Source organism: Phyllostomus discolor, chromosome 12, assembly GCF_004126475.2.
Source record: "Phyllostomus discolor isolate MPI-MPIP mPhyDis1 chromosome 12, mPhyDis1.pri.v3, whole genome shotgun sequence".
Classification (NCBI taxonomy): domain Eukaryota; kingdom Metazoa; phylum Chordata; class Mammalia; order Chiroptera; family Phyllostomidae; genus Phyllostomus; species Phyllostomus discolor.
The window spans coordinates 20,142,358-20,166,222 of NC_040914.2; the positions used below are offsets into that span (position 1 = coordinate 20,142,358).

The following is a 23,865-nucleotide window of genomic DNA, read 5'->3' on the forward strand; positions in this document are numbered from 1 at the left end:
CACCCCCTTTGATCGCACGCGCGAGGTCCCTGCCTCTTCTTCCCTGGGAACCCAGGATTCCAGACCCAGGTTCTGCCCCTTAGAGTTCCCAGTGACACAACCCCAAACAGACAGAGAAAGCTATTAACTAAAAGTTCAAAGTTTTAATCCGAATTTGGACAAGTGCTGGAAAAAACAAACTTTGGCCATAAAAACCCCTCCCCATTTAGACCACAGGAGAGGACCGCCTCACGCCCTCCTGGCCTGGAGAGCCTCCAAATCTCGGGGCGGTGCCTCCAGGCCACGCCCTCGTGTTCCAATTGGCTGCTGCGGTGGAGAGGGTCAGAAGCTGGACTGCAGCAGAGTGACTCGCAAAGGCCAAGCCCCCTCGCCTGGGGTCTGCGCTATGGGGGAGCTCCCGGCGTCCCATGTGGGCTCCCAGGAGGCGGGGCCTGTGCCGCGCCCACTACTTCCGCGGGAGGACCCGGTAGAGCGGGAATTGGCCACAGGAGGAGATCTTGGGGGCGAGGTCATCTGGGGCTTGGCGTTTGATGGAGGCGGCGGTACCGGGGGAAGAGGTTCTCCTCCAGAGTCTGAATTTCCACCTGGAGAGGGTGAGCAGGGAAGGCGAATGGCAAACTTTGGGATCTGGGATTGTGGATCCTCAGGCCTTTCCTCTGTCGGACCCGAGACCCCGGTCCTCAGTACATCCTCCCTCAGACCCAGGAGTCCTGGACCCCAACCCCCTCCTGCCTGGGATCTAGAACTCAAACGCTCTCAAATGCTGCCCAGCTCTTTTCTCATAAAGACAAAGGATTCCCAGGGGTCCTCAGATCCCTCCCCAGCGGGAAATAGGTCTCTGCCTCCCTCTTTTCCAAAACCCAGGAGCCCGCCCTAGGTCCCCAGCCCTCCTCACCTGTCATCATCCTGTGCCACTGAGAGGCCTCAGCGGCCAGAGCTTGAGAGAGGCTGAGGACACGCTCCCGATGACCTTCTGATGTCGGTAAATAAGGGGAATTGTTCCTCGGACTAGAAGAAAGATTTGGGGGAGAGGTGCAATTACTCAGTACAGTGATAACCCCAGTGCGCTGCCTGTCCTGGGAGGTGTAGTCCGTAGCACGTGTCTCTAAGGGACTTTAAATCTGGCGACGCCCGAATACACTCTGGGATTTGTAGTGCAGTCTTCGGTAAATCCCACCCCATTTCCTGATGGATGGGCAGAGCTGTTTGGTATCTACCCAGTTTTGCAGTTTGGGGGACCGCTGTCCTCACTAGGGATCTAGGGCTTTTTTTTTTCCCTAAAGATTTTATTTCTGTTTAGACAGAGGGGAAGGGAGGGAGGAAGAGAGGGAGAGAAACATCAATTTGTGGTTGCCTTTCATGTGCCCCCTACTGGGGACCTGGCCCGCAACCCAGGCATGTGCCCTGACTGGGAATCAAACTGGTAACCCTTTGGTTCTCAGCCAGTACTCAGTCCACTGAGCTACACCAGCCAGGGCCTCAGGAGACATGGATAACAAGGACGCCCCCCCTCCCAACTCTGAGAAATTGATTTCCTGTTCCTGGCGGGCAGGTTCCTTACCTGCTCCAGGAGCCAGAGCTTCTGAGCCATTTCTGTGTTCCTGAGTGTCCTAGGACAGGCTGCAAAGGAAACAGGACATTAGTATTCCTCACCTGGAAGCCCCCGATTCTCACTGTGAGGGCAAAATGAAGGAGGCTCAAGGGAGGGGATGAAACCTGCCCACCCCCTCCCCTGGCACTGACCATATTTAACTCCGCATGCAAAGAACCCTTCTCCGCCACAGGACTTACTAGATCAGACTCACAGAGGACTCCCCCCCGCCACCTTGTTTACCCATAACAAAGCCAGAAACAGACCCTGCAAACCCACTCTTGATCCCGTAAATGATTAGCTGAACTGCTTGTGCCCCCACAACTGGCTGGACAGAGATGAATGTTTGGTGTTCAGTGGACTGAGACGCCCTGATTACAAAAACAATCCTACCCCTAAAACCACCCCACCTACGGCGGGTCTAATTCCTCCCTGGGAAAGTAACATGAAACCATTCTGAGTAGACACTCAGTTCTCTGTATCTGGGGCATCCCCTCACTGCAGTGCATGAAATCACTCTCCTGGCCTGCTCTTCTGCCCCCACCCCCTGCCCTTGAACAACACATAGTAACTGAAAAGAAAAATCAGGCTTCCATCCAGACTCATAACCCCTGGTGAGGTAGGGACGTTGTGCCTGCCCCCTCCCCACCCCCCACAGGTCCCCTCTGAGAAGGGGGACCGGGATGCTGACTGCTTCAGCACAGGGACGAGTTAGGGTGAATTTGGAAACCCAGTTCTGGGTAAGAAGGCAGAGAACATCTCCATTTTACAGAGACGGAAACTGAGGCTCAGACTAGGAGCAGAGGACCCATTAGCACCCTGCTGTCTCTGCTCTGCTCCCCTCACCCTTTGGTCCACGTCGGGCTGGTGCCTGGCTGGGGACAGTGTCCTCCCCAGAGTGAGGAGCCGGGGAGAAGCTGGGCGAGGGAGCGGCCGTCCGCACTCCTGGTTTCTCCGCATCCTTTCCAGCTGCTCCTGAGCACTCATCCGGGGCCGGGCCAGGGGGCCCTGGGGAGATGAGAAACTGCTCAGGACCCCAACCCTGGCCTCTGTTCTATCTCCTCTCTGAACCTCCCAGCCTCCAGGCTTACCTTTCCAGTAAGTTCGCCACCAGATCTCAAAGGGCTCTCTCTCCAGCGGAGCTGATGCTGTCCCTCCACTGCTCACACCCTACCCAGGTCCCCAAGCAACCTCGGGACCAAGGCCTTTGAGAACCTGTGAGGTCCGATCCCTACCCACCCCTCTGGCCTCAACTCTATCAGCTGCCCTATTTGAATGTGAAAAACCCCACACTTCCCTGGACCCATCAAGCTTCTTCACACTAGTAGACAGGACTCTGGGATGCTTGTGATCAAAAACAAAAACAAAACAGCCCTGGCTGCTGTGGCTCAGTGGATTGGGTGCTGGCCTGTGGACCAAAGGGTCACTGGTTCGATTCCCAGTCAGGGCACATGACTGGGTTGTGGGCCAGATTTCCAGTAGGGGGGCGTGTGAGAGGCAATCACACATCAAAGTTTCCCTACCTTTCTTCCTCCCTTCCCCTCTCTCTAAAAATAAATGAATAAAAATCTTTATAAAAAAAAGAAGGCAGCCAGTAGAGAACCCCTCATTGCAGTCTGTAACTAGAAACTTCTAAGGAAATAACTTGGATTCATCTGTTTCTTATTGTAGGGCCAATCACTGCAGTTTATCCTGCTTTACTGTGATTTGGAGACTCTTCAGTCACATGTCCACCTGTTATACAAGGGAGGGATACCCCAAAAAGGGAACTATCTTCTGGAGGGCAGGCACTTTGTAGTACAGGCTTCCCCCACTAGGTGAGTGTTGCAAGAACCCATCTGTATCAGTGTGCCAGCTGGCGTTGTTGTGAGAGGCTGCGGCTTCAGTGATTTCTTTTGTTGGAAGAGTCTTTCAACGAGTTTGGCCGTTTCATGATGGGTGATTTCCAAGCTCACCTACCCACAAATCTCTGACTGTTGGCATGCCCCCTGTGGCCCACTGTTCCTATTCACCCAGTCTTGTCCCAAGCGACTCTTCTTGTTTCCCCGGCTGAAAAAAGCCCTCAGAGGGAAAAGTTTTGCTGATGGAAGAAGGGAAACAAAAAACGGGAGAAGCACTAAAAGGCATCCAAATCGACGAGTTCAAAAACTGTTTTGAGCAGTGGAAAAATGTCTCAATAGGTGTACTGCTTCAAATGGAGAGTCCCTTGAAAGTGACTGAAGTTTAAACATACAAGAATAAATACACAAATTTTTAATAAATGAATTCTAGGGTTTGGGGGGTCTCCTCTCGTGTACACGATGGTATACACAGGCCCCTGTATATTGGCCTCGAGCCGTTTATTTCTTCATGGCAGGTCAGATCATTGGCCCCGAAGCCTGCCAGGGCCAAAGTCACTTTCACGCATTCATTTGTTGCGAATACAGCAGCCCAGATAGGCAGATAATTTTAGCCATTTAGAGCCCTCCTGCTTTGACTACTCCACGAAGCTGGGCCCCGCATCGCCTATCCATAGGTATCGTGAACCTGTAGCTAAAAGACCCCAAGCAGCTGCAGTCAAGTCCTCAGGAGTCTGTCCCAGAGACTCCCCGCTGTGCTGAGTGCCCCACCCAGCCCCGTAAGCCCCTTTCTCCGGTCTCCCTCCGCAATCCCAGCACCCCCCCCTCCTCCCCTCCCCCCCACGCCCCGCCCGGAAAACAAAGCTTGGGTACCACTGCCACCTGGCAGTCACAATTTTTTTTTCCTCGAGCAGCTCTGAAATGCCTACACCCCGCTTGGCAGCCAGGGAACTGCGTGGCTGGGGTGCGGAAGAAGCAATTCCCGAGGCAGCCCCAACAATCCACATTCACTGCACACACCACTGAGGATACAGAAGTTCCCCCCATCTTCCTAGGAAACGGTTGATTGAATGTTTTGCAACCATGACAGTAAGTAAGCACCAGAAATTCTCTTCAATCCGTTTGATCGGCACTTCGCTGAAAGTCAGCCAGCCAATCAGTGGTGGCCCCGCGTTTCTGAAAATCAGCCAATCAGCATCAAACAAAGCTTCCCCAGCTTAAGGGCGACCAATCCTTAAACACTCCTGCTGCGAAAGCCCACCAGTGCCAGAACTCCACGCCGCAGGCCCACCTCTGTGCTTTGCTCAAAACGACTGCATCTTCCAAGTACAGGTCTGTCTTGCTCAAGCAAGTAATAAACTCAGCGTTGTTTCTGATACAGAGCAGCGGCCTCTTTGCCGATCACCTCCATGTTTTTGTATACAAGGCCGGCTTGGTCCCTCTGCTGGGCATACTCTTTTCTGCGTAGCCAAAGCTTTTTCATTCACTCAGACTCAGCTTACCTATCCTTTACAAGACTTCCTATCGCCCTGGCCGGGTGGCTCAGTCGGTTGGAGCATCACTGGGTACACCAAGATGTTGCGGGTTTGATCCCCAGTCACAGCACATGCCTAGGTAGCAGGTTCCGTGCCCGGTCAGGGTGTGAACGGGAGACAACCCATGGGTATTCCTATTTCACACCAATGTCTGTCTCTTTCCCTCTCTCTAAAATCAGTAATCAGTTGAGGGTTTATAAAGTAAAATAAAAGTCTTCCTAATACATAGGGATTGCATGATGCCTCTCTCCCATTAGGTCTAGTTCGTGGCTGGGCCCCTAATGCCCTCCACGTGACCTGACCCCTATAAAAGGCCTCAGGAGATAGATGCTGAGCAAATAAGGGAATAAGGGAATTGGGGAATTTTCCCTGCAGTGGTCACGCCTCAAAGCTTAGGTGGAAGAGGACAGGTGGCCGCTCCCTGGCCTTCGAGACACCCTACTTGGAATGGTCATCTGCTGATGTCTTACTGGGCATCAGAATTGTCCCGCCAAGTCCATAAGCCACACTTTTCTGGCAGGAACGCTTTGCCAGCTTCTGCCTGAGAGAGACCACAGCGAACTCAGCTCCCAAGTGCAGGTCCTTGAACACAGGGCCTGTCTGGGGGCCCAGCCCTGTCCGGTCGGGCACACGTAAAGGGGGTCTGAATTAAACAACCCTCCAGGTGGCGGATGCCTTGAAGCCAGAGCTCTGCTCCCAAGAGACCATGCTGCTCACGGCGCAAGGACAGTACCCCGCGCTGAGCAAACGGTGTCCTGCCCACGCAGAAGGGGCGTGCATCTCTAATTCACAAAAAGGCTTCCAGTAGGCTAGCAGGGGCCGTGACCTCCTGAGGCCCCACCACTGTCTGGACGTTGGCACCAGCTCTCTCCCCACTTCTCCACTTGATAAATTCTAACTCGTCCCTCCAGGTTTCCCTGCCTCCGGGAAGCCATTGCCAACAAGCCGGGCTGTCTGGGACCTGTCCTCTAGAATCCCCCAAGGCCTTGTGGGTTCATCCTCACAGCACGTGTCTCCCTCTGCACTGACCCTGTTTGCACCTGAAGCTCCTCAAAGCCTGGGACTCAGCCCAGCTCAGCTCAGGAACCACAGTGCCCAAGACAAATGCTGTAGAGAGGAGGCCAGGAGCCACGCAGCACCAGTGAGAATAACCGCAAACGTGAAACTCAGAATTAAGGAACATATTCACACCTGAACTCCTCGCCTTTCCTCCAGCCTGCTCCGCCCCATCTCCTGCCAGGTAACTCCATTCTCCCAGATGCCCAGGCCAACAACTTTGTGGGCATTCTCGACTCCTCACAGCCCACCTCCAATCTGACAGGAACACTTGGGGGCTCCACCTTCAAAATCGTTTCCCAAAAATCTCCTGTCTGCAACTCCCCCAAATAAAATGTGAATACTGACATTTGTTTTCTTTTCTTTTTAAAAAAGATTTTATTTATGTTTAGAGAGAGGGGAAGGGAAGGAGAAAGAGAGGGAGAGAAACATCAATGTGTGGTTGCCCCTCACGCACCCCCTACTGGGGACCTGGCCTGCAACCCAGGCATGTGCCCTGACTGGGAATTGAACCAGCGACCCTTTGGTTCACAGGCTGGCACTCAATCCACTGAGCCGCACCAGCCAGGGCTGTTTTCTTAAATTGGTGCCAATGCCCACCTGGTGGTCATGACATAGGTATCACCTGAGTCTCAGCCTACCCTCTGTCCCCCGGGATGCTTTGTCCACTGCTATTTTCCTGCTTTTTTTTGTTTTGGTTATTTGTGACTTCTGATTTAATTGCTCATTGAACAGGTCAAACAGAGCCAAAGAGAGCCCTAAAGACAGTGCACACGAGTAACAACCATCTGCCTCTCCCTGGAGCTTGGAGAGGAGAATCCCTTCAGGGACAGGATGGCAGACATCTGCGGTGACATCTCAATGAATATGACCCACGAGATTCCCCCGTGTGAGATGTGATGTAAACGGAAAGACGCCGTGAAAGTTTTATGGGGACAGTGATGACCAGGAACTGATGACAAGCAGAGGAACTCTGTAGAGGGCAAGACATGAAGACCTGGCTCGTGGGGTGACAGGGACATCATTGGGGGACCAAACGGCTGTTTGTCATGAACAAGCTACAGCATTCCACGAAGACCTGAACGAACACTAACGGTGAGCACTGCCAGGCAACAGCTGAAGAAGCAAGTGACGTAATATATTTGAGGATCTGGCCCTAGCCAGGTGGCTCCATCGGTTGGAGCGGGTCCCCGTACACCAAGAGGTTGTGGGCTCCATCCCTGGTCAGGGCACATACCTAGTTGTGGGTTCGACTCCTGGTGTGTACGGGCACATAGGGGAGGCAAGCGATCAATTTTTCTCTCTCTCCCACTCTTTCTCTCTACCGTCCTCTCTCTCCAAAATCAATGAACGCCTGGCTGGTGTGGCTCAGTGGATTGAGCACCAAAAGGTTGCCAGTTTGAAGCCCAGTCAGGGCACATGCCTGGGTTGTGGGCCAGGTCCCCAGTTGGGGGCATGGGAAAGGCAACCTATGGATATATCTCTTGCTCATTGATGTTTCTCCCCCTCTCTTTCTCCCTCCCATTCTCTAAAAAATAAATACACCCTGACTGGTGTGGCTCAGTGGACTGGTTGCGGGCCTGCAAACCAAAGGGTCGCTGCTGGCGTGAGAACTGTAGAGCAGGTGGGCGGGCACCGAGGTGGTGGGCTTCAGCTGTACCGGACCGTGCGACACAGTGTCTTTCCAAACCACTTCCTTAGGAACAGAAAGTGCCTGGTATATCGAGTCTATTTTTATTCCACTCTGACTTGCTCATTTAGTAGAGTAGTGCTATTTTTAAAAACTTGACATTTCAATCTAGATGTTGCTTTTAAATCTATTGCTGTTATGCCATTTAACGTGAATATTCATAACTTTATTAAAGAAATGTTAATGTGTTTGATTCAGGGTGCTGTGTCAGATGGCGCTGGAGGTTTTTTATAATATACAGTGCACGGCCCTGGCTGATGTGGCTCAGTGGATTGAGTGCCAGCCTGCGGACCACCGGGCCACTGCTTTGACTCCCAGTCAGGGCACATGCCTGGGTTTCAGGCCAGGTCCCCAGTGGGAGGAGCTCGAGAGGCAACAACACACTGATGCTTCCCTCTCTCCCTCCCTTCCCCTGTCTCTAAAAACAAATGAAGTCTTTTTAAAAAGGACAAATTCATAGATGCAAACAACAGAATAATGATTACCAGAGGGAAAGGGGGTGGGGGAGAGAAAATAGAGGATAAAGGAGATCAAACTGTGGTGACAGACAGAAACTAGACTTTGTCATTGGGGAATTTAAATGTGGCTACCGGCTACCTTATTGGATGGTGAAGAGGCTATTTCATCAATATTTGTTGAATAAATGAATTGATAAATGAATGGATGAGCGGAGTACTTTGTACATCCAGGCACTGTTTCCAGCCCTTCTTGGGCATTCATTCATCTAGTTTGAACCCTCACATCAGCTGGAGGTGGTAGGCCCTGCTATTAGCTCCATTTTACAGATGAGGAAATGGAGGCAGAGAGAGGTTTAGTAACTGACCCAGAGTCACACAGCTTAGAAGTGGCAGAGAGAACAATTTCATCCCAATGCTCTTAACAAATCACATTCTCTCTGATCTGGGATATAGCCTCACAATGCCCCTCTACCACCTTTCTCTCCAAGAACGGGGGATCTGAGGTGGTCACATCAAAGGGTTACAAGGCGGACCCACAGGGGCCAGAGGGACTGCCTACCTTGGTTCCTGGCTGTGGGGAAGCAGGGTGGCCCTCAGGGCTGGAAGCCTGGGAGATCCTTGGAGACCCAGGCCCTGGAAAGGCAGAAGGGGGCTTTGTGAGGACAGGGGATGCTATGCAATCCCACCCAGCCCAAGACGCTCACCTGCAAGATGCTCACCTGAGCGAGCACTGGTGTGCTCTCTGTCGCCCCCAGGTGGCTGCCCCCAGTCAGCGTCTGGGGACCTGGGTGAGCCGAGTTCCAAGGACTCGGGCAGGCTCTGGAAGGGTTGGGCAAGAGGAATCATGGTCATTATCATGACTAGTGACCATTTTTTAAGTAATTGGCAATGGAGACACAGCATAATAGGATGAAAATTGAAGACTGGATGACCTGCTTTCAAATCTCAGCTCTGCTAGCTATTAGCTGTGTGACCTTGATAGGGGAACTCCTGACTCAGCCTGTCACAGCTGATAGGCTTAAGTGATTGATGCACAGGGAAAGCTGTCCTCCCAGAAACTGGCATGCAACTCAACCTTTGTGCCTCAGGGAGTCTGCCCGCCTTGGAGGTGACGTCTGAGCCACTGTCTTCCAGGGGTGAACGCCAGTGACTCAGACTGGGAATTGATTAGCAGATAAAGAAATAATAGGACAATCTCTGCAGCTCTCACTTGATTAGCCTTTTTTTTCCCCCCCAAACCAACCCCTTACCTACCCCTTCTTATTCTTACAAAAAGGTCAGCTTGAGATGAGATGTTAAGATAGATTTGGGGGTACTTAACCCCACCATCTTCTCAGATCGCCAGCAACTGAATGAAGCTCCCATAAATATTCAATCTGTCTCTACTTATGTGCTCTGGCGGTGACAGGCAGCATGAACACCAACTTTTCCAGTTTTAATCTTGGGCAAGTTACTTCGCCTGTCTGGGCCACATTTCAACTTCTGACATGAGAATTGAATCCACATATGTAAGGCCCTTAGAACAGGGCCTGGCATGTGGCAGGGCCTTGTATAGGGGAAATTTCATAACGACTGTGCATCTGGCACCGTGCTAAGTACTGTTCCTGCATTATCTCATTAAATCCCCTCAATCGATCTATAAGACACCCATTATTTCTATTTTACATATGGGGAAACTGAAGCTCAGAGAACGAGGTCAATGACCAATGCGGCAAAGAAAGCAGAGCTGGGACCTGAACCTAGGTCTCCTCCACACACGACCTGAAGGTCATGGCAGGCAGTGGCTCTAACCCAGGTATGACGAGAGTGGCTCCTGCTTCCTAAGGGCCAACTCTGCGTCAGGTCCTTCCTGGTCACCCTCTCTTCTACCTACAGAGCCCTACGATATGGATTTTAGGATCAGAGGTGTCTGGCAAATGTTTAACCAATGCCTGTCCCAGAGAAAAGAGCCCTGGTTTGTAATGTTTGCCAATTACCATGGTGTAAATACTCCTACCATGGTTCATTCAAGCAACGGTCTGGACATCAGTGAATGTGGAGTTGGGAAGAGATGCAGGCAGTTGGCCCTTGGAAGGTGGTGGGAGCTGGTCTACACCCCACTGGCCTATGATCATATATAACAACCAAGGAAATGAAGGCTTCCAGAGCTTAGGACACTTGTCTGAGGTTGGTTAGCTGGTCAAGGGAGAGGAAAAGAGGTGAGTAAGTGATGAGTTTGGCCAGGGGCAGATGGGACAAGCCGCTGGGGGCGGGGAGAGAGGTGTGTGGATCTCACCTCCCTCTCTGACGACTCCTCGCCTTGGAGTGCGGGCAATGGGGAGTCAGGCTCCGGGTCAGGAGGTGGTTTCTGGGGACCCCCCAGCCCCGCCAGCGTGTCTTCCATCATCCACAGCTGCTGCTGAGCAGATGTTCTCTCCTGGGAACAAGGAATGTGCTTCTTAAAGGTGGGGAAACACAAGAGGAACTAAAGTCGATGGGGCACAGGCGGGATCTGAAATTAGCTGGGCTACACTTATGGAGTCGTAAGTGGACTGGGAGCCCCTGGCCTGCGTGGCTGAGCTGGTTCGAGTTGCATCCTGTGAACAGGGGGGTCATGGGTTCAATCCCTGGTCTGGGCGCACATGAGAGGCAACTAGCTGATTGATGTCTCTCTCTGGCATTGATGTTTCTCCCCCACTCTCTCTAGAATCAGTGAGCATGTCCTCAGGTGAAGATAAAAAAAATTTTAATGGACTATGTATGCATACGGAGGCTGTATTTTGGATATCTATTTCCATGTGGATATGTCGTCAACCCACCGTCGTGTATGACAAGCCCTGTCTTTTTCATGCTGCTCTGCAGCGTCACCCCTGCATACACAGGTGACCGTACAGATCTGTTGAGTCTGTTTCTGAACACGCCCTTCAGTTTCACTGGTGCATTTACCCAACCCTGTGTCAATGCCACTCTGCCCTATAACTGTAGCTTTATGGCCACACTCGCCTTCCCCTTATGTTAGTCCCCCAGCTTTGTTCTTGGGGATTGCCGAGGCTACTCCTGGCCTTCTGCACTTCCCAATACAATTTAGAGTCGGCACGTCAATCTCTGCACAAAAACCGTTTGGATTGGGATTGGGATTGCAGGTCCCCACGGGGGAAGTTCATCTGGGGAGACTGCATCTTCTTTGCATTAGCGTACCTTCCCTATCTGTGAACGTGGCACATCTCCCAGTTTATACAGGTCTCTGCCTTCTCTCAATGATGTTCAGTGGCTTTCAGAGTAGGTGACTTGCATCTATTTTGTGCAGTTTCTTCCTAGATATTTTATTTGCTTATGTTAATGACAAACACTACCATTTACAAATATTAATTTCTATTGTTTGGCACTAGCGAATAGAAAGACATTGACATTAACCTTGCATTCAGTGACCTTATTGAATATGCCTGTTCTAATAGTGCATCTATCTGGAAATCATTCTGGATATGCTACATATATACACAACCATGTCATGTGGAAATAAAAATAGCTTTCCTTCTTCATTTTTGGCCCTTACAGCTTTTTTTTTAAGATTTTATTTATTTTTAGAGAGGGAAGGGAAGGAGAAAGAGAGAGAGAGAAACATCAATGTGCGGTTGCTGGGGGCCATGCCCTGCAACCCAGGCATGTGCCCTGGCTGGGAATCGAACCTGCGATGCTTTGGTTCGCAGCCCGCACTCAATCCACTGAGCTACGCCAGCCAGGGCGGCCCTTACAGCTTTTATTTCTTCCTCAGACTTGTCCTGTCTAGAGCCCCTGGTACGATGTTGACTAGAACTGGAAATCACAGACCTCCTCGTCTTAGTCTAGATTTCAGGGAGAATGTTTTCAACATTTTGCTCACTGCTACAATAGCTGCTTTAAATCTGTCACCAGAGCCTTTTATCAGATTACGGAAGTCCCTTTCTGTTCCTACTTTGCTGAGAGCTTTCATCATGAATGGGTGTTGAATACAGACATTTGCTCCCTGGATGTATTGACACAATCATGTAGTTTTTCTCCATCATCTTGTGAGATGTGGTGAAACACGCGGACTGGGTTTCAGGTGTCAAACTAATCTTGCATTCCTCTAGTAAACCGATTTGGTCGTGACATATTTTTCTCTTCACGGGTTGCTGGGGACGAGTGATATTTAACATCAGTCGGTGAGGGATGAGAGTTGAGAAGTGGATTGTGGGAAGAAGTGGGAGGGGTTAGCATAAAGAGCTCAGGGCTTAGATCTGCAAGTACACATTTAATACCAGATGTTGATGCTTTTAACTAAAGATAAGTGACTTTGAAACTCATGTGCTAGGCTTGGAATGGAGACGCGGATCTGAGGCTAAGCCATGGTGGGGCTTGTGCTTCATGAGTGGGGCCTCAACTAAGGGATTGGGTCAAGAACTGGAAACTCCAGAGGATGAATTGAACAGCAAAAGTCAAGATGAACTGGCAGGATGGGGACAGGACGGACAAGCGGAGTTTTGACAGAGAGGGGAGGGCTTCAAAACAAGAGAAGAGACTTAAAACCAGAGGGGAGAGTGGTTCTGAATCGGAAGGTGGGTCTTAAACTGAAGAGCTTGGTATTAACTAGAATAAGGGGTTTAAAATAAAAGAAAAGGGCCCAACCGATGTGGCTCAATGGGTTGGGTGTTGTTCCGAAAACCAAAAAGTCACCAGTTTGCTTCCCAGTCAGGGCACACACCCAGGTTGTGGGCTAGTTTAGGGTGAGTGAGAGACAGCTGATCGATACTTCTTTCCCTCTCTTCCTCCCTTCCCATCTCTCTAAAAGCAATTAAATAAATCTTTAAAAATATATAAGATAAACAGAAAGAACAGAGAGGGAGAAGCTTGTGATAAAGTAGGAGGTACTTCAGTTCTATGGGAGGTGCTCACATGCCCCCAAGGGTTTCCAGGTGAGCTTGGAGTGGAGGGTGGGGCTTGGGGGAGGCTTAGAAGAGGGATGTACCTGGGGGGACCCAAGGTGCAGCAGGTACTCAAGGGTCTCTCTCAAGGTGCCCAGCTCCTGCTCCAGGTTGCTGTACATGTCCCAAACCCGCTCTCGCTCCTGAGGTCCCAGGAAGGGGGAGACACAGGGTTAGCATGCCCACCCACTCGAGCTTTCCCACTCCATCTCCTCCCGATGAGGAGCAGGCAGGGAGGCCCAGTCCCTGGTGCCCTGGGGGGATATGTGAACTACAATTCCCAAAGGCCTTTTTGCTGCAACTACTGGGAACCCCAGAGTATCTATGGAACCTGCTGTTCCAATGAGCTGCTGGTGTAGAGAAGGAACAGCTTTCCCTGAATCCTCTGGATTCCAGCTGCACTGCCCGAGGGCACAGCTAACAAACTCTTGGGACAGTTAAGAGCCCAACCTCTCTGGGCCCCTGGGCAGCAGAAACCTCTGTGCCAATGCTAATAATAATAATAATAATAGCAGCTAGCCCTGGCTGGTGCAGCTCAGTGGATGGAGTGCCGGCCTGCAAACCAGGGGGTCACAGGTTTGATTCCCAGTCATGGTACATGCCTGGGTTGCGGGCCAGCTCCCCAGTTGTGTGCGTGCAAGAGGCAACCACACACTGACATTTCTCTCCCTCTCTTTCTCCCTCCCTTCCCCTGTCTCTAGAGATAAATAAGTAAAATCTTTTTACAAATTGGAGGAGGGGCAATTCTCAAGAACTACCTTCCCATGAGCTCTTGGGGTCAGGTCCCTTTTATGGAATAACCCGTGGAGAGTCCTGGGGCCCCCTGAGAGGGCATGTCCCTTTCCAGAGGCTCACCTGACTCAGGTGACAAAGAGTGGCTCTCACACTGACCAGTCGGTCCTGCAGGAGGCGCTGGCGCCCCCAGGCCCTCCGGGGAGCAGCAGCCTCCCCAGGTGACTGGCCCAGCTGCTGCCTAGTCAGCTCCAGGGCTGCTTCCAGCTGCTCCTGCAGCAAGAGCAGAAAGGTGAATCTTCTGAAGCCACACCCAGCCCCAGGGAGAGAGAAGGGTGCCCTCGCTGATCCCAGACACCCAATGTGCCAAGGAGTGGGAAGGGCTAAGGTCAGGTGGAGCGCCTGGGTATCTGCTCCCATCCCAGAGGCCCATACCTTCTCCTCGTGCCTCTGGTCTATCTCTTCCTGCAACCGCTTCAGGAGCCGGTCCTGCCCACACAGCTTGGTCAACAGAGTCTGAAGAAAGGAGAACAGGAGATATTTATGGACCAGATCTGGTTCTTCCGCCCCTGCTTCTCCCCCACCCCCTACGGTATTCTCTCCCCAACTCTGGGAACTCAGCAGGGGTTGGACCCAGGAGAACTTACATCTGTCTCCAAGCTTTGGTGGAAAGTTGAGTCTGGGGGAGGACCGGGCTGAGAAAAAGGAGAAAAGCTGGGGGTCACATGGGCAGGCAGGTCCTCACGGTAGCTCAGGCCTGAGCAAGCTCTGTGTGTCCAGACAGACACCCCTCTCCTATTAGCTTCGTTCCAGGCTTTGGCAAACCTCATTAGACCAATCGCCTAATTCTTGGCTTAGGAATGTACAATGGGCTCTGTTACAAATAGCTATAGCCAATAGGATAATTAATGGGAAAAATTTAGACATTTCCTTTACAACTGAGAATAAAGCAAGGACGCCCACTGCCACTGTTACTGTGTAACACAGTGTTAGAGACCCTGACCCATGCTGTAAGGAAACCATCCTGGCCGGGTAGCTCAGCTGATTAGAGCATCATCCTGATACACCAAGGTTGCAGGTTTGATCCCTGTCCAGGAACATATAAGAATCAACTGCCCTGGCTGGTGGGGCTCAGTGGATTGCATGCTAGCCTGCAAACCGAAAGGTCATCAGTTCGATTCCTAGTCAGGGTTGCAGGCCAGGTGCCCTGCTGGGGGTATGTCAGAGGCAACCAATCCACGTATCTCTTTCACATCGATGTTTCTCTCCCTCTCTATCTCCCTCCCTTTCCCCCTCTCTAAAAAATAAATAAACAAAATCTTTTTTAAAAGAACCAACAAATGAATGCATAAATAAGTGGAACAACAAATCATGCCCTGGCTGGTGTGGCTCAGTGGACTGAGTGTGGGCCTGTGAACCAAAGGGTTTCAGTCCCAGTCCCAGACAGGGCACATGCCTGTGTTGCTGGCCAGGTCCCCAGTAGGGGGCGCGCAAGAGGCAACCACACATTGATGTTTCCCTCTCTTTCCCTCTCTCTAAAAATAAATAAATAAAATCTTTAAAAAAAAAAACAACAAATCAATGTTTGTCTCTCTCTCTTTCTCTGACTCCCTCCCTCTCTCTAAAACCAGTAAATTTAAAAAAAAGAAACATGAAAAAAAGGAAACAAAAAGAGGTATAAGAATAGGAAGAGAGATATAAAACCATTATTCATGGATGGTATGCCCCTCTACCCAGAAAAGTCAACAGAATTAAAGAGTGATTAGAACAAGTAAGAGAACTCAGCAAGCAGGCCGAGTTCAAGACGAAGACACAAACATTAACAGCACACCTCTACACCAATGATAACTAGTGAACATAATTTTCCAAAAAGATGCCATTTGAGCAGAAAACTGTCAGGAATGCCTGGCTGGTGTAGCTCAGTGGATTGAGCGCAGGTCTGCAAATCAAAAGGTTGCAGGTTCAATTCCCAGTCAGGGTACATGCCTGGGTTGTGGATCAGGTCGCTATTAGGAGGCATGTGAGAGGCAACCATACATTGATGTTTCTCTCCCTCTCTTTCTCCTTCCCTTCCCCCTCTCTAAAAATAAATAAATAAATAAAATCTTTAAAAAAAGAGAACAAAATTCAAAAAAAACACTGTCAGGAATGTAGGCATTACCTTAGCTAAGAACATGTAAGATTTCTATGGAAACACTCTGAAAACTCAAATGAAAGACCTAGAAGATGGTATCAGTGAATGGAGAGATAGTCTATATATGCTACCCAATTAGCGGCGACCCTAGGAAACTACTAGAAGCACCCACTCATGGACACTGAAACTCCCAGTCTGACCGAGGCACATTGGTCCGGGAGAGGACGTTCGGTGGAGCAAAGAAACCAGGGAGGGGCCTCGGGCAGATCCGAGGTGCCCCAGGACACTTACCAATAAAACCATGGAAGCCCGAGTCCCAGGAGGCCTTGGGGGGAGCTGGATGTACGTGGAGGAGCCAGAGGGAGCCTGGGAAGAATATGGAAAGAGATGCTGAAAAATCAGCATAGCAATACATATTAAAATGGGTGTGTCCAGAACAGAGGTGCCATAGGAGACTCTTTGGGGCTCAAAACTGGACCCAGAAAGCTCCCTCAGTGACCTGCTCTCCAGTTGTGCGCCCCTGTGGGGACACAGAGGATGATAACAAACAGGCAGTCCCCACCAAACAGCCCCAGGGGCAGGTGGAAGTTGCAGTCTATTCCCACTCTCGCACTGGCAGTTAGCTGTGGGTATTCTGGGCTGCAGTCCCACGATGCTCAGAGAAAATAGCAGGTGACCAACTTGGAAAGACAAACAGAAAACTCAAGGCAGTTGCAACCTTCAGTACTTCTCTCAGCATGGCCTTGGAGGAGAGTATTCTGGGCTACAATCTCCATAATGGTCCAAGACCAGCCTAAAAAGACAGCCCTGTCGACTGATGGGAGATTAAAGTCTACTCTTCCGTCTCAGTATCAGAACCCGGCTGTGATTATGCCCAACTATAATCCCCGCGATGCTCAGAGAGCAACAGCCTGTTGATCAGCCTGGACCCGCAACCCCATGACCATAACAGAGATGTGGTCCTCTGCCCCATTCCCTCTACTCACCTGCGTTCTTGCCTCATGACTCCAGTGCTGGGGACTCCTGGGAGGCCTTCCTCCCCCAGCCTCGGAGGAGGGTCCTCGGCGGGGAGTGGGGGGCCGGGACAGGGCGTGGCGCTGGGGGCCCCCATCCAGGGGAGGCCGTACATCGATGCGACTCAGTGGGGTATGGGGTCTGGCAGGGAGTGCAGTGTCACCTGAAGAGGCAGGGAGTCTGCGTGCGGGAGCAGAACGGGGCCGGGGGAGGCTCAGCGGGGAGGGAGGGCGAGAGAGGGGTGTGAACGGGCTGTGGGGAGGAGAGAATCGGGAAACTGAGTTAAGTAGAGCCCCTCGCCCGACAACCCACCACGTCAGCCAGCCTCAAGGACGTGTCTCCCTTTAGTGTGTCTCACTGTCCCTCTAAGAGCAGACCCCCGTCTTGGCCAGATCCTGAATAACTTCCCGCTTTGTGGCATCTCCCACTTAGGCCTATTCCAGACAAGTCACTGCAGGAAAGGGCTAAGCCACGCCCCCGAGCAGCCCCAGTCCCCGCCTTTCTATTAGGCCACGCCCCCAACGTAGTCTATAGTCCCCTTCAGTCTCCTCCCAGACTCCCTGGTCCAACTTACTCCGGGCTCCTCGTCCTCTGAATCCCTGGCCCAGATTGGAGGTCGGCCGTGGGGCTGGGAGTGAGCAGCCCAGGGCTGCCACGACCTCTGGAAAGCCGAGCGACTTCCGGTGATTCTAAACTGCGCCTCTCTTCCCCTTTTCTCACCTCCGGGGGACCACCGGGGCCGCCAGGGCCCTCCCCAGGCTGCGGACGTGCCGGTGACCTGGGTCGCCCACTAGTGAGTGGGCACAGAAAAAGACATCATTCCTTTGAACCTCATAACATGCCTTATTCTCATTTCACAGATAAAGGCACAGGGACCTATACAGAAAAAAGGGGAGGTGGTGCACTGTACATCATTGCCCCATTTTGCAGATGGGAAAACTAAGGCCCGAGTGTGGCCGTGGCTTGTACAGGCCCACAAAGACCATTCAAGTCACTCAGCCCAATGCCCCAGACTGAGTCTCCAACCTGAAAACTGGGCCAGGCCGGGACAGAGACAGTCTGAAGCCTTTTTAAAAAAATCTGATATTTTGTAGGGGGCCACCTCAGGGTGTAGACTTCTGAGGGAGCCAATCAGAGAATGTGGAATATTGATAAGGGGGCGCTGGACAGAGAGATGGACGAAGCTTAGATGGAAAGGCATTTGCTGATTGGAAGCGTTGAATTTCTTCCACTGTTGGTGGCTGAAGGGCGGAGTCTCCTTAGCTAGAAGACTAGTGATTGGGTGTCGAGGGCTTCAAGGGGAGGAGTTGGGGATGATTAGAGCTACAGGGTCAGGGGCGTGGCCTATCACTCACCAATCATCTCCCTCGGCTCGGGAAGCCCGGCCCAGCGCTCGCAGCCAGCCCCGCAGGTCCTCTAGTGTGTCAGCAGCCAGGACGTAGGTCCTCATGCCCGGGTGCTCCGCCTGCGGCAAGAGAAAGCTGGGGACCTGAACGCTCGGGTCCTCCAAAACTGGGAATGTCATCCATCCTAGCCAAGACTTTTTTATCTCCAATAACGGATGCCCCAATGCCTGCCCGCATCGCCTAGCGCCTTAGTGCCCATAGTGGGAGGGAGGAACTCACGATGAAGGTGAAGCGCCGCCCTCGAGGGGCTCCTGGCCCATCTGGCCTGATACTGTAGCTGGGGAGCAGAACGCTGCCCAGCACGCTCTCCTCACGGCTGTCTGCAAAGGAGGTGGGGGGGTCAGGCCAAGAGGCTAGAGGAAAGGGAGGGTGGGAGTGGCGTCCGCTACCCCCTGCCAGCTGGACCACTGACCTTTGTAATAGAAGAGGCAATGGCCAGAGAGGACGAACCAGCGGCGTTTCCAGAGCCGGAGCCCGGAACTGTCCTAAGGAGAAAGAATGGGAAGAGAGGCATGAGCAGGACAAAAGATAGATGGAGGCAGTGACACTTGGGGACAAAGGCCTAGAGCGAGGGGAGGACAGAAACATGCTTGATGCAACAGATTCAGATGGGGAACTGGAAGGCTGCGTGTTGTGGTTGAGAGGACACACGATTCTGACACAGTTGGGCCCGAGTTCGACTCCTAGCTCCACCACTTCAAACCCTGAAACAAGTCATTTCCCCCCTAGGACGGCGGGTTTTACCATGTCAACTGGGGATTGAGAAGTTCCAGGAAGGTTGGAACAAGATACGTGTTCCAGCACCTGTGGGCAGGGCTGTCAGTCTCTGGTTAGTCTGAAGCCTGAGGCACAGAGAGGCCGGGAAGGTGACACTGAGTCACAACCCACACCCTGCACGTCCCCATCCCCTCCGCCAGCACTGCTCCATTGCCAGCCTTGCGCCCCTCTTCTCAGCAATCCCTCCCCACAGGAGCGGTAGGATCTCTTAAAATGATAAATCAGATCACGTGAGTCTCCTGCTCAAGCTTACTCTTACACTTAGAATAAGCTGTAAATTCCTGACCCTAGTTTACCAGCCTACGGGAATCTCAAATTCAGGCCTGTGTAAGGCTCACCGGGAGGGCATGTTACAACTGGATTCCTGAGCCCAGTCCTCAGAGTTCCTGCGTCACTAGGTCTGGGGCGGGGCTTGACAAACACCTGTCCAGCAAGCTCCTAGGTGATGCTGACACTGCTAGTCTGGGACCACGCTTCGAGAATCATCACCCCATCTGTCCCCTCACTCCAAACACCAAGCACTAGTCTGATGCCAGGCCTTTTGCGTTCAGATTCCCGCTGTCCCCCACCCCCCAGATTTTAACATTATGGGCTCCTTCTTGTCATTCAGTTCTCAGCTCAAATGTCACCTCCTCAGAGATGCCTTCCCTGACCAACAGACAAAGGTGGCTTTTGCCCCTCGGCCACTTTCAAAAACATCCCCCTGTATTACTTCTTCACGGCATTCCATTTAACGGGAATTCCTACAGTCCGAAACCACTGACTTCACATACTTTACTTACATATTATATACAACATCTATTATTTCATTTATTCCATTTATACATTAATTTGTTATCTATTCCCACTCCATCCTCAAGGAGGATTAAAAAACCCTTTAAAAAAAAAGACTTTATTTATTTATTTTTAGGGAGAAAGGAAGGAGAAAGAGAGAAGGGGAAACATCAATGTGTGGTTGCCTCTTGAGCTCCCCCTACTGGGGACCTGGCCTGAAACCCAGGCATGTGCCCTGACTGGGCATCGAACTGGTGACCTTTTGGTTCACAGACCAGCACTCAATCCACTGAGCCACACCAGCCAGGGCTCCACCCTCATTTTGAATGGACTATATAGATACTTGTCCTATTTGCATGGTATGTGACCCAGAGCTTGGCAGACTATAATGTCCAAGGAGCGGTCACTGAATGAATGAATGAATGAACGAGTGGGTGGATGAAACAAGGACAGAATAAGGGGAGAAGGCATGATCACAAAGAAAGAAATTTGGTGACTGGGAAGGAGAGAAGCAGCAGACAGCCAGGGGCACAGCCTGCAGCACCAGCCGGAGTGCCCTTCCCGTCTCCCACTCACACCACCTGCTTGTGCAGCCAGCCTCTGATGTGCACCGGGAGGTTGGGGTCCCGTCGGAGCGCATTGCCTCTCTTCCCAAAGGCATGCACCTTGCTCACTGCCCGGGCGGACTTCTGAGGAGGGAAGGACAGAAGTGAGCAGGGCCTCCGTCTAGGCCTGGGGAGGCAGTGCCGTGGGATGCAGGCGACCCCCCTTGCTCGGGTGCCCACAGAAGCCAGGTGGAGGAGGGAACTGAGTTTTGAGACCAGAATGGGGTATGCATAGTGCAGAGTTGAGAGACACTTTTCATGTGTGCAGAGAGGGGTTCTGAAGCAAGGAAGAGGCTACCAGCTTGATGGGGAAGGAAGTTTGGAATCAGCGGTCCACAGCCAAGGAGAGGGTGCCCTTGGCCACAGACGTGGGACAACCTTTGGGATTTGAACTGGATACACTGCCTGGGAGGTCCCCATAATCAGGAGGGGCCTCCATGCTGAATGCCTGGTGATGGGTCAGCCAGAATCAAAGGATACTTTGGTGCCAGAGAGAGACATCCCTTCCAAACCATGTCCTGGGTAGAGGGGGCTCTGAATCTCTCTGTCCCAATGGACAGAGCCCCCTCCCCCCGGGCACACAGGCATCTCAGGCATCCACAGCCACATTCCCACAGGATGCCCTTAGGGAGGGTGCCAGCCGAGGTAACATTCAAATCTATGGATTCTGACCTTGGGAAACTGGAAATGAATGAGAAAGGGGAATGGCAGGAGGACGAGAAACAAGTGTCACTGAACTCTGGGCTGGAGTGACCCCTTGGAGTGCAAGTATCTTGAGCCTCATGGGGCCTCATTGTTGGAAAATGGTCTTCCCTTGTCAAATTTCAGAACTGGGTAGGTGGGGTGGCTAGACACAGGACAGGAAGTTCTCAGTCCTAACCAAGAGTAGCCTCTGCTCCTGAGTTTCTGGGGGTGGGGCAGCGCTCCGGGCTGGGGAGTGGCCTTATCTTAGCAACCAGAGTCACCGGGTTGTTACTCTGGCTTTGAATCAGGAAAACACTAGGGGTGGGGACAGCTGGAAGCGTCTCCTGTCTCGGAATTCCTAGCTGCAGCTAGGGGGGAATTCAGTAAGGAATGGGGTCTGGCCGACACCATCGCTGAGGATCCTTGCTCTTCACTTATTTGTTTTTTCAGAGATTTAATTTCTTTACTTTTAGAACAAGGGGAAGGGAGGGAAAAAGAGAGGGAGAGAAACATCCGTATGAGAGAGAAACATTGATTGGTTGCCTCTCAAACACGCCCTCAACCGGGGACCAAACCTGTAGCCAAGGCGTGTGCCTTGACTAGGAATCGAGGCAGCAACCTTCTGAAAGGTTGCTGGTTCGATTCCCGGGACAACACCCAAGTCACTGAGCCACAACCAGAGTCCCTGGAGTAGTGCCTAGCCCAGGGCTAGGAGACAAGAGGATGGGGCACCCCGGAGCCCTCCCCTCCTTCCCAGCCCCAGCAAGGAGTTCCAACCTTCGTGCTTAAGCTGCTGAGGGAGGAGATGGTAGAGGCGCTGCTGGCCAGGCTGAGGCTGCTCCGAGGCCTGCCCTCCTCCATCAAGGGCTTGGGGAGAGAAAGAAAGGGACTGTGTGTGTGTGTCTCTGTAGCTGACCCAGCTGGGGACAGAGACGAGGTCACGGTCTCTCGCAGGTCGGAGGAGGCTGAGGAGAAAGAGCCTGTTGTCTGGGACCTGGGGGGCTGGGGGAGCCCTGGCCCAGGGACCGCATACCAAGGGCGATGCCAAGAGAGGTGGGCGTCATTGGCAGCTGCGGGGAGGGGGCAGCTGTGTGCGGCCCAAGACAGAGAATAGGGGCTCCTTTCTTCTTGCCCCCTGCACTCTGGCCGGGAATTTGACCCTCTCTGTGCTTGGGGACCCCCCCATCCTTGCCTCTTTCCGGCTGCCCCCAGCTACTTGTCTCCCACCCTCCCTCCTGCACCTCAAACCGTGCCTGCCAAGCCCTGGGGCGCCAGGAATGCACACCCAGGCCGTCCTCCCCCCCAGCCCACCTGGGAACTTACCGGCTCTGGGGTTCCAAGGACAGGGGGCAAGAGGGCGGTATGCGTGCTGGGGCACCCAGCCACAGCCTCCCTCCTTGGTCTGTCAGGTGCTGCCTCTCATAGGCCTCGGTCTCACTCAGCTGCGCCCTCACACAGTCGTTGTCTGCCCCTGATGGTCTCTCTCTCAAGCGCTCCCTGTCTTTCAGACTCCGGTCTCACCCTCTGTCTCTCTCCCTTGCTAATCTCTGTCTCTTCCAGTCTCTCCCTCACTCATTTCCTCTCTCCCTCCCTCTCACACACCCCTATCACTTTCTCTCCCAATCTTTCTGTTTCTATCCAAATCCTTTTCTCACAGGCTCCCAGAGTCTCTTCCTTAAGTCTCTCCCTCTCACACTCAATGGATTTCTCTTTCTCTGTCTCTATGGCCCTCCACTTCTGCTTCCTCCTCTCTCTGATTCTTCTCCTCACTTTCTCTTCTCCCCTCTCCCAGTGTCTTTCTCTCTGCTGGTCTTTCCCTCCCTCTGCCAGCCGCCCACGCTGCTGTCTCCCCTCCCAGTCCCGGCTGACCCCGCCCCTCTTGGCCTCCCCACCACAGCCTGACCCCTGGCTCAGCAGCCCCTACAGTGGAGGGGAGGAACTGGGGCCCCCCTGACTCCTGGGTCCCTGCTGGTTTAGAGCTTGGAGAACCGGGGTCCCATAAGGGCTGAGGCTGCCAGTTCTACATATTTGGAGAGTAGGAGCTGGGGCTGGACTCCAGGGTCCCCACGGGATGGTCTGGGAAGGAGCCGGAGTCCTTGGCGCCCTGAATGGAGACAGCTTGCATCTTGGAAGGGGTGGGGTTTCAGACCCCTGGGTATCTGGGAAGAGGCTAGCTAGGACTCCTGCCTCCTGAGCCGGTAAAGGAGCGGGGTCTGGAAGCGTGACGGATGGATGGGTCCAGGTTCTCTGGGGAGGAGGGAGTGGCCCTGGATTCCTGGACTGTGACTAGAACAGGGACAAGCAGATGGGGTCAGCTTTCCAGCTCAGGTCCAGGGGAGAATTCTGCTCAGACTGAGGCTGACCCCTCAAGAGGACGACATGGTCCCTGGGCATATTTTGAGGAGCAAAATCATGGGCCAGGTGGGGGGATTGGGCTGGGGAATTGGGACTCTCTCCCTGGGCCTGGAACTTCTGGAAGAAGACGGCTGCTCCATGAAGCTCAGTCGACACCATCTAACCAGAATTTCAGTTGGTGTAATTGGAGCTCTTGGGGAATTTTGAAGCGGGTGAAATCCACCCATAGAGCCTTGTGCATGAAACCGCAGGGGGTCTCAGCTTTTAGTTCTGTATCTACTCACCAAATATTGGGTG

General features: G+C 52.5%; 1 protein-coding gene across 4 annotated transcripts; it reads right to left on the reverse strand.

Annotated features, from left to right (window-relative positions):
- Positions 1–121: 121 nt before the first annotated feature.
- Positions 122–22,953, reverse strand: PLEKHA4 (pleckstrin homology domain containing A4). Of its 4 annotated transcripts, none has more exons than XM_036012509.1 (20): positions 22,537–22,953; positions 21,991–22,080; positions 20,506–20,613; positions 18,786–18,858; positions 18,593–18,693; positions 18,323–18,432; positions 17,542–17,757; positions 16,940–17,219; positions 16,245–16,319; positions 14,467–14,514; positions 14,255–14,335; positions 13,943–14,092; positions 13,132–13,230; positions 10,444–10,584; positions 8,888–8,987; positions 8,728–8,801; positions 2,438–2,599; positions 1,562–1,620; positions 896–1,008; positions 122–584 (listed from the first exon to the last, which is right to left on the reverse strand). In XM_036012509.1, the coding sequence occupies exons 2-20, from the start codon at positions 22,072–22,074 to the stop codon at positions 322–324; spliced, it is 2,337 nt and encodes a 778-aa protein (XP_035868402.1). In that variant the 5' UTR covers positions 22,075–22,080; positions 22,537–22,953; the 3' UTR covers positions 122–321. The 4 variants fall into 4 exon arrangements, with proteins under 4 accessions (XP_035868402.1, XP_028385685.1, XP_035868403.1 ...); XM_028529884.2 differs by having other exon boundaries at positions 21,991–22,178; XM_036012510.1 differs by lacking the exon at positions 2,438–2,599.
- Between the last annotated feature and the right edge of the window lie 912 nt (positions 22,954–23,865).

Bases quoted from the DNA above. Each gene is read 5' to 3' on its own strand.
- PLEKHA4 (XM_036012509.1), bottom strand. From the start codon at position 22,074: ATGGAGGAGGGCAGGCCTCGGAGCAGCCTCAGCCTGGCCAGCAGCGCC. The intron at 18,433-18,592 runs GTGAGTTCCTCC...CTCTTGCCGCAG, and splicing joins GGCGGCGCTTCACCTTCATC to GCGGAGCACCCGGGCATGAG. The intron at 1,621-2,437 runs GTGAGGGGAGCA...TTTCCTTTGCAG, and splicing joins AGCCCGACGTGGACCAAAGG to CCTGTCCTAGGACACTCAGG.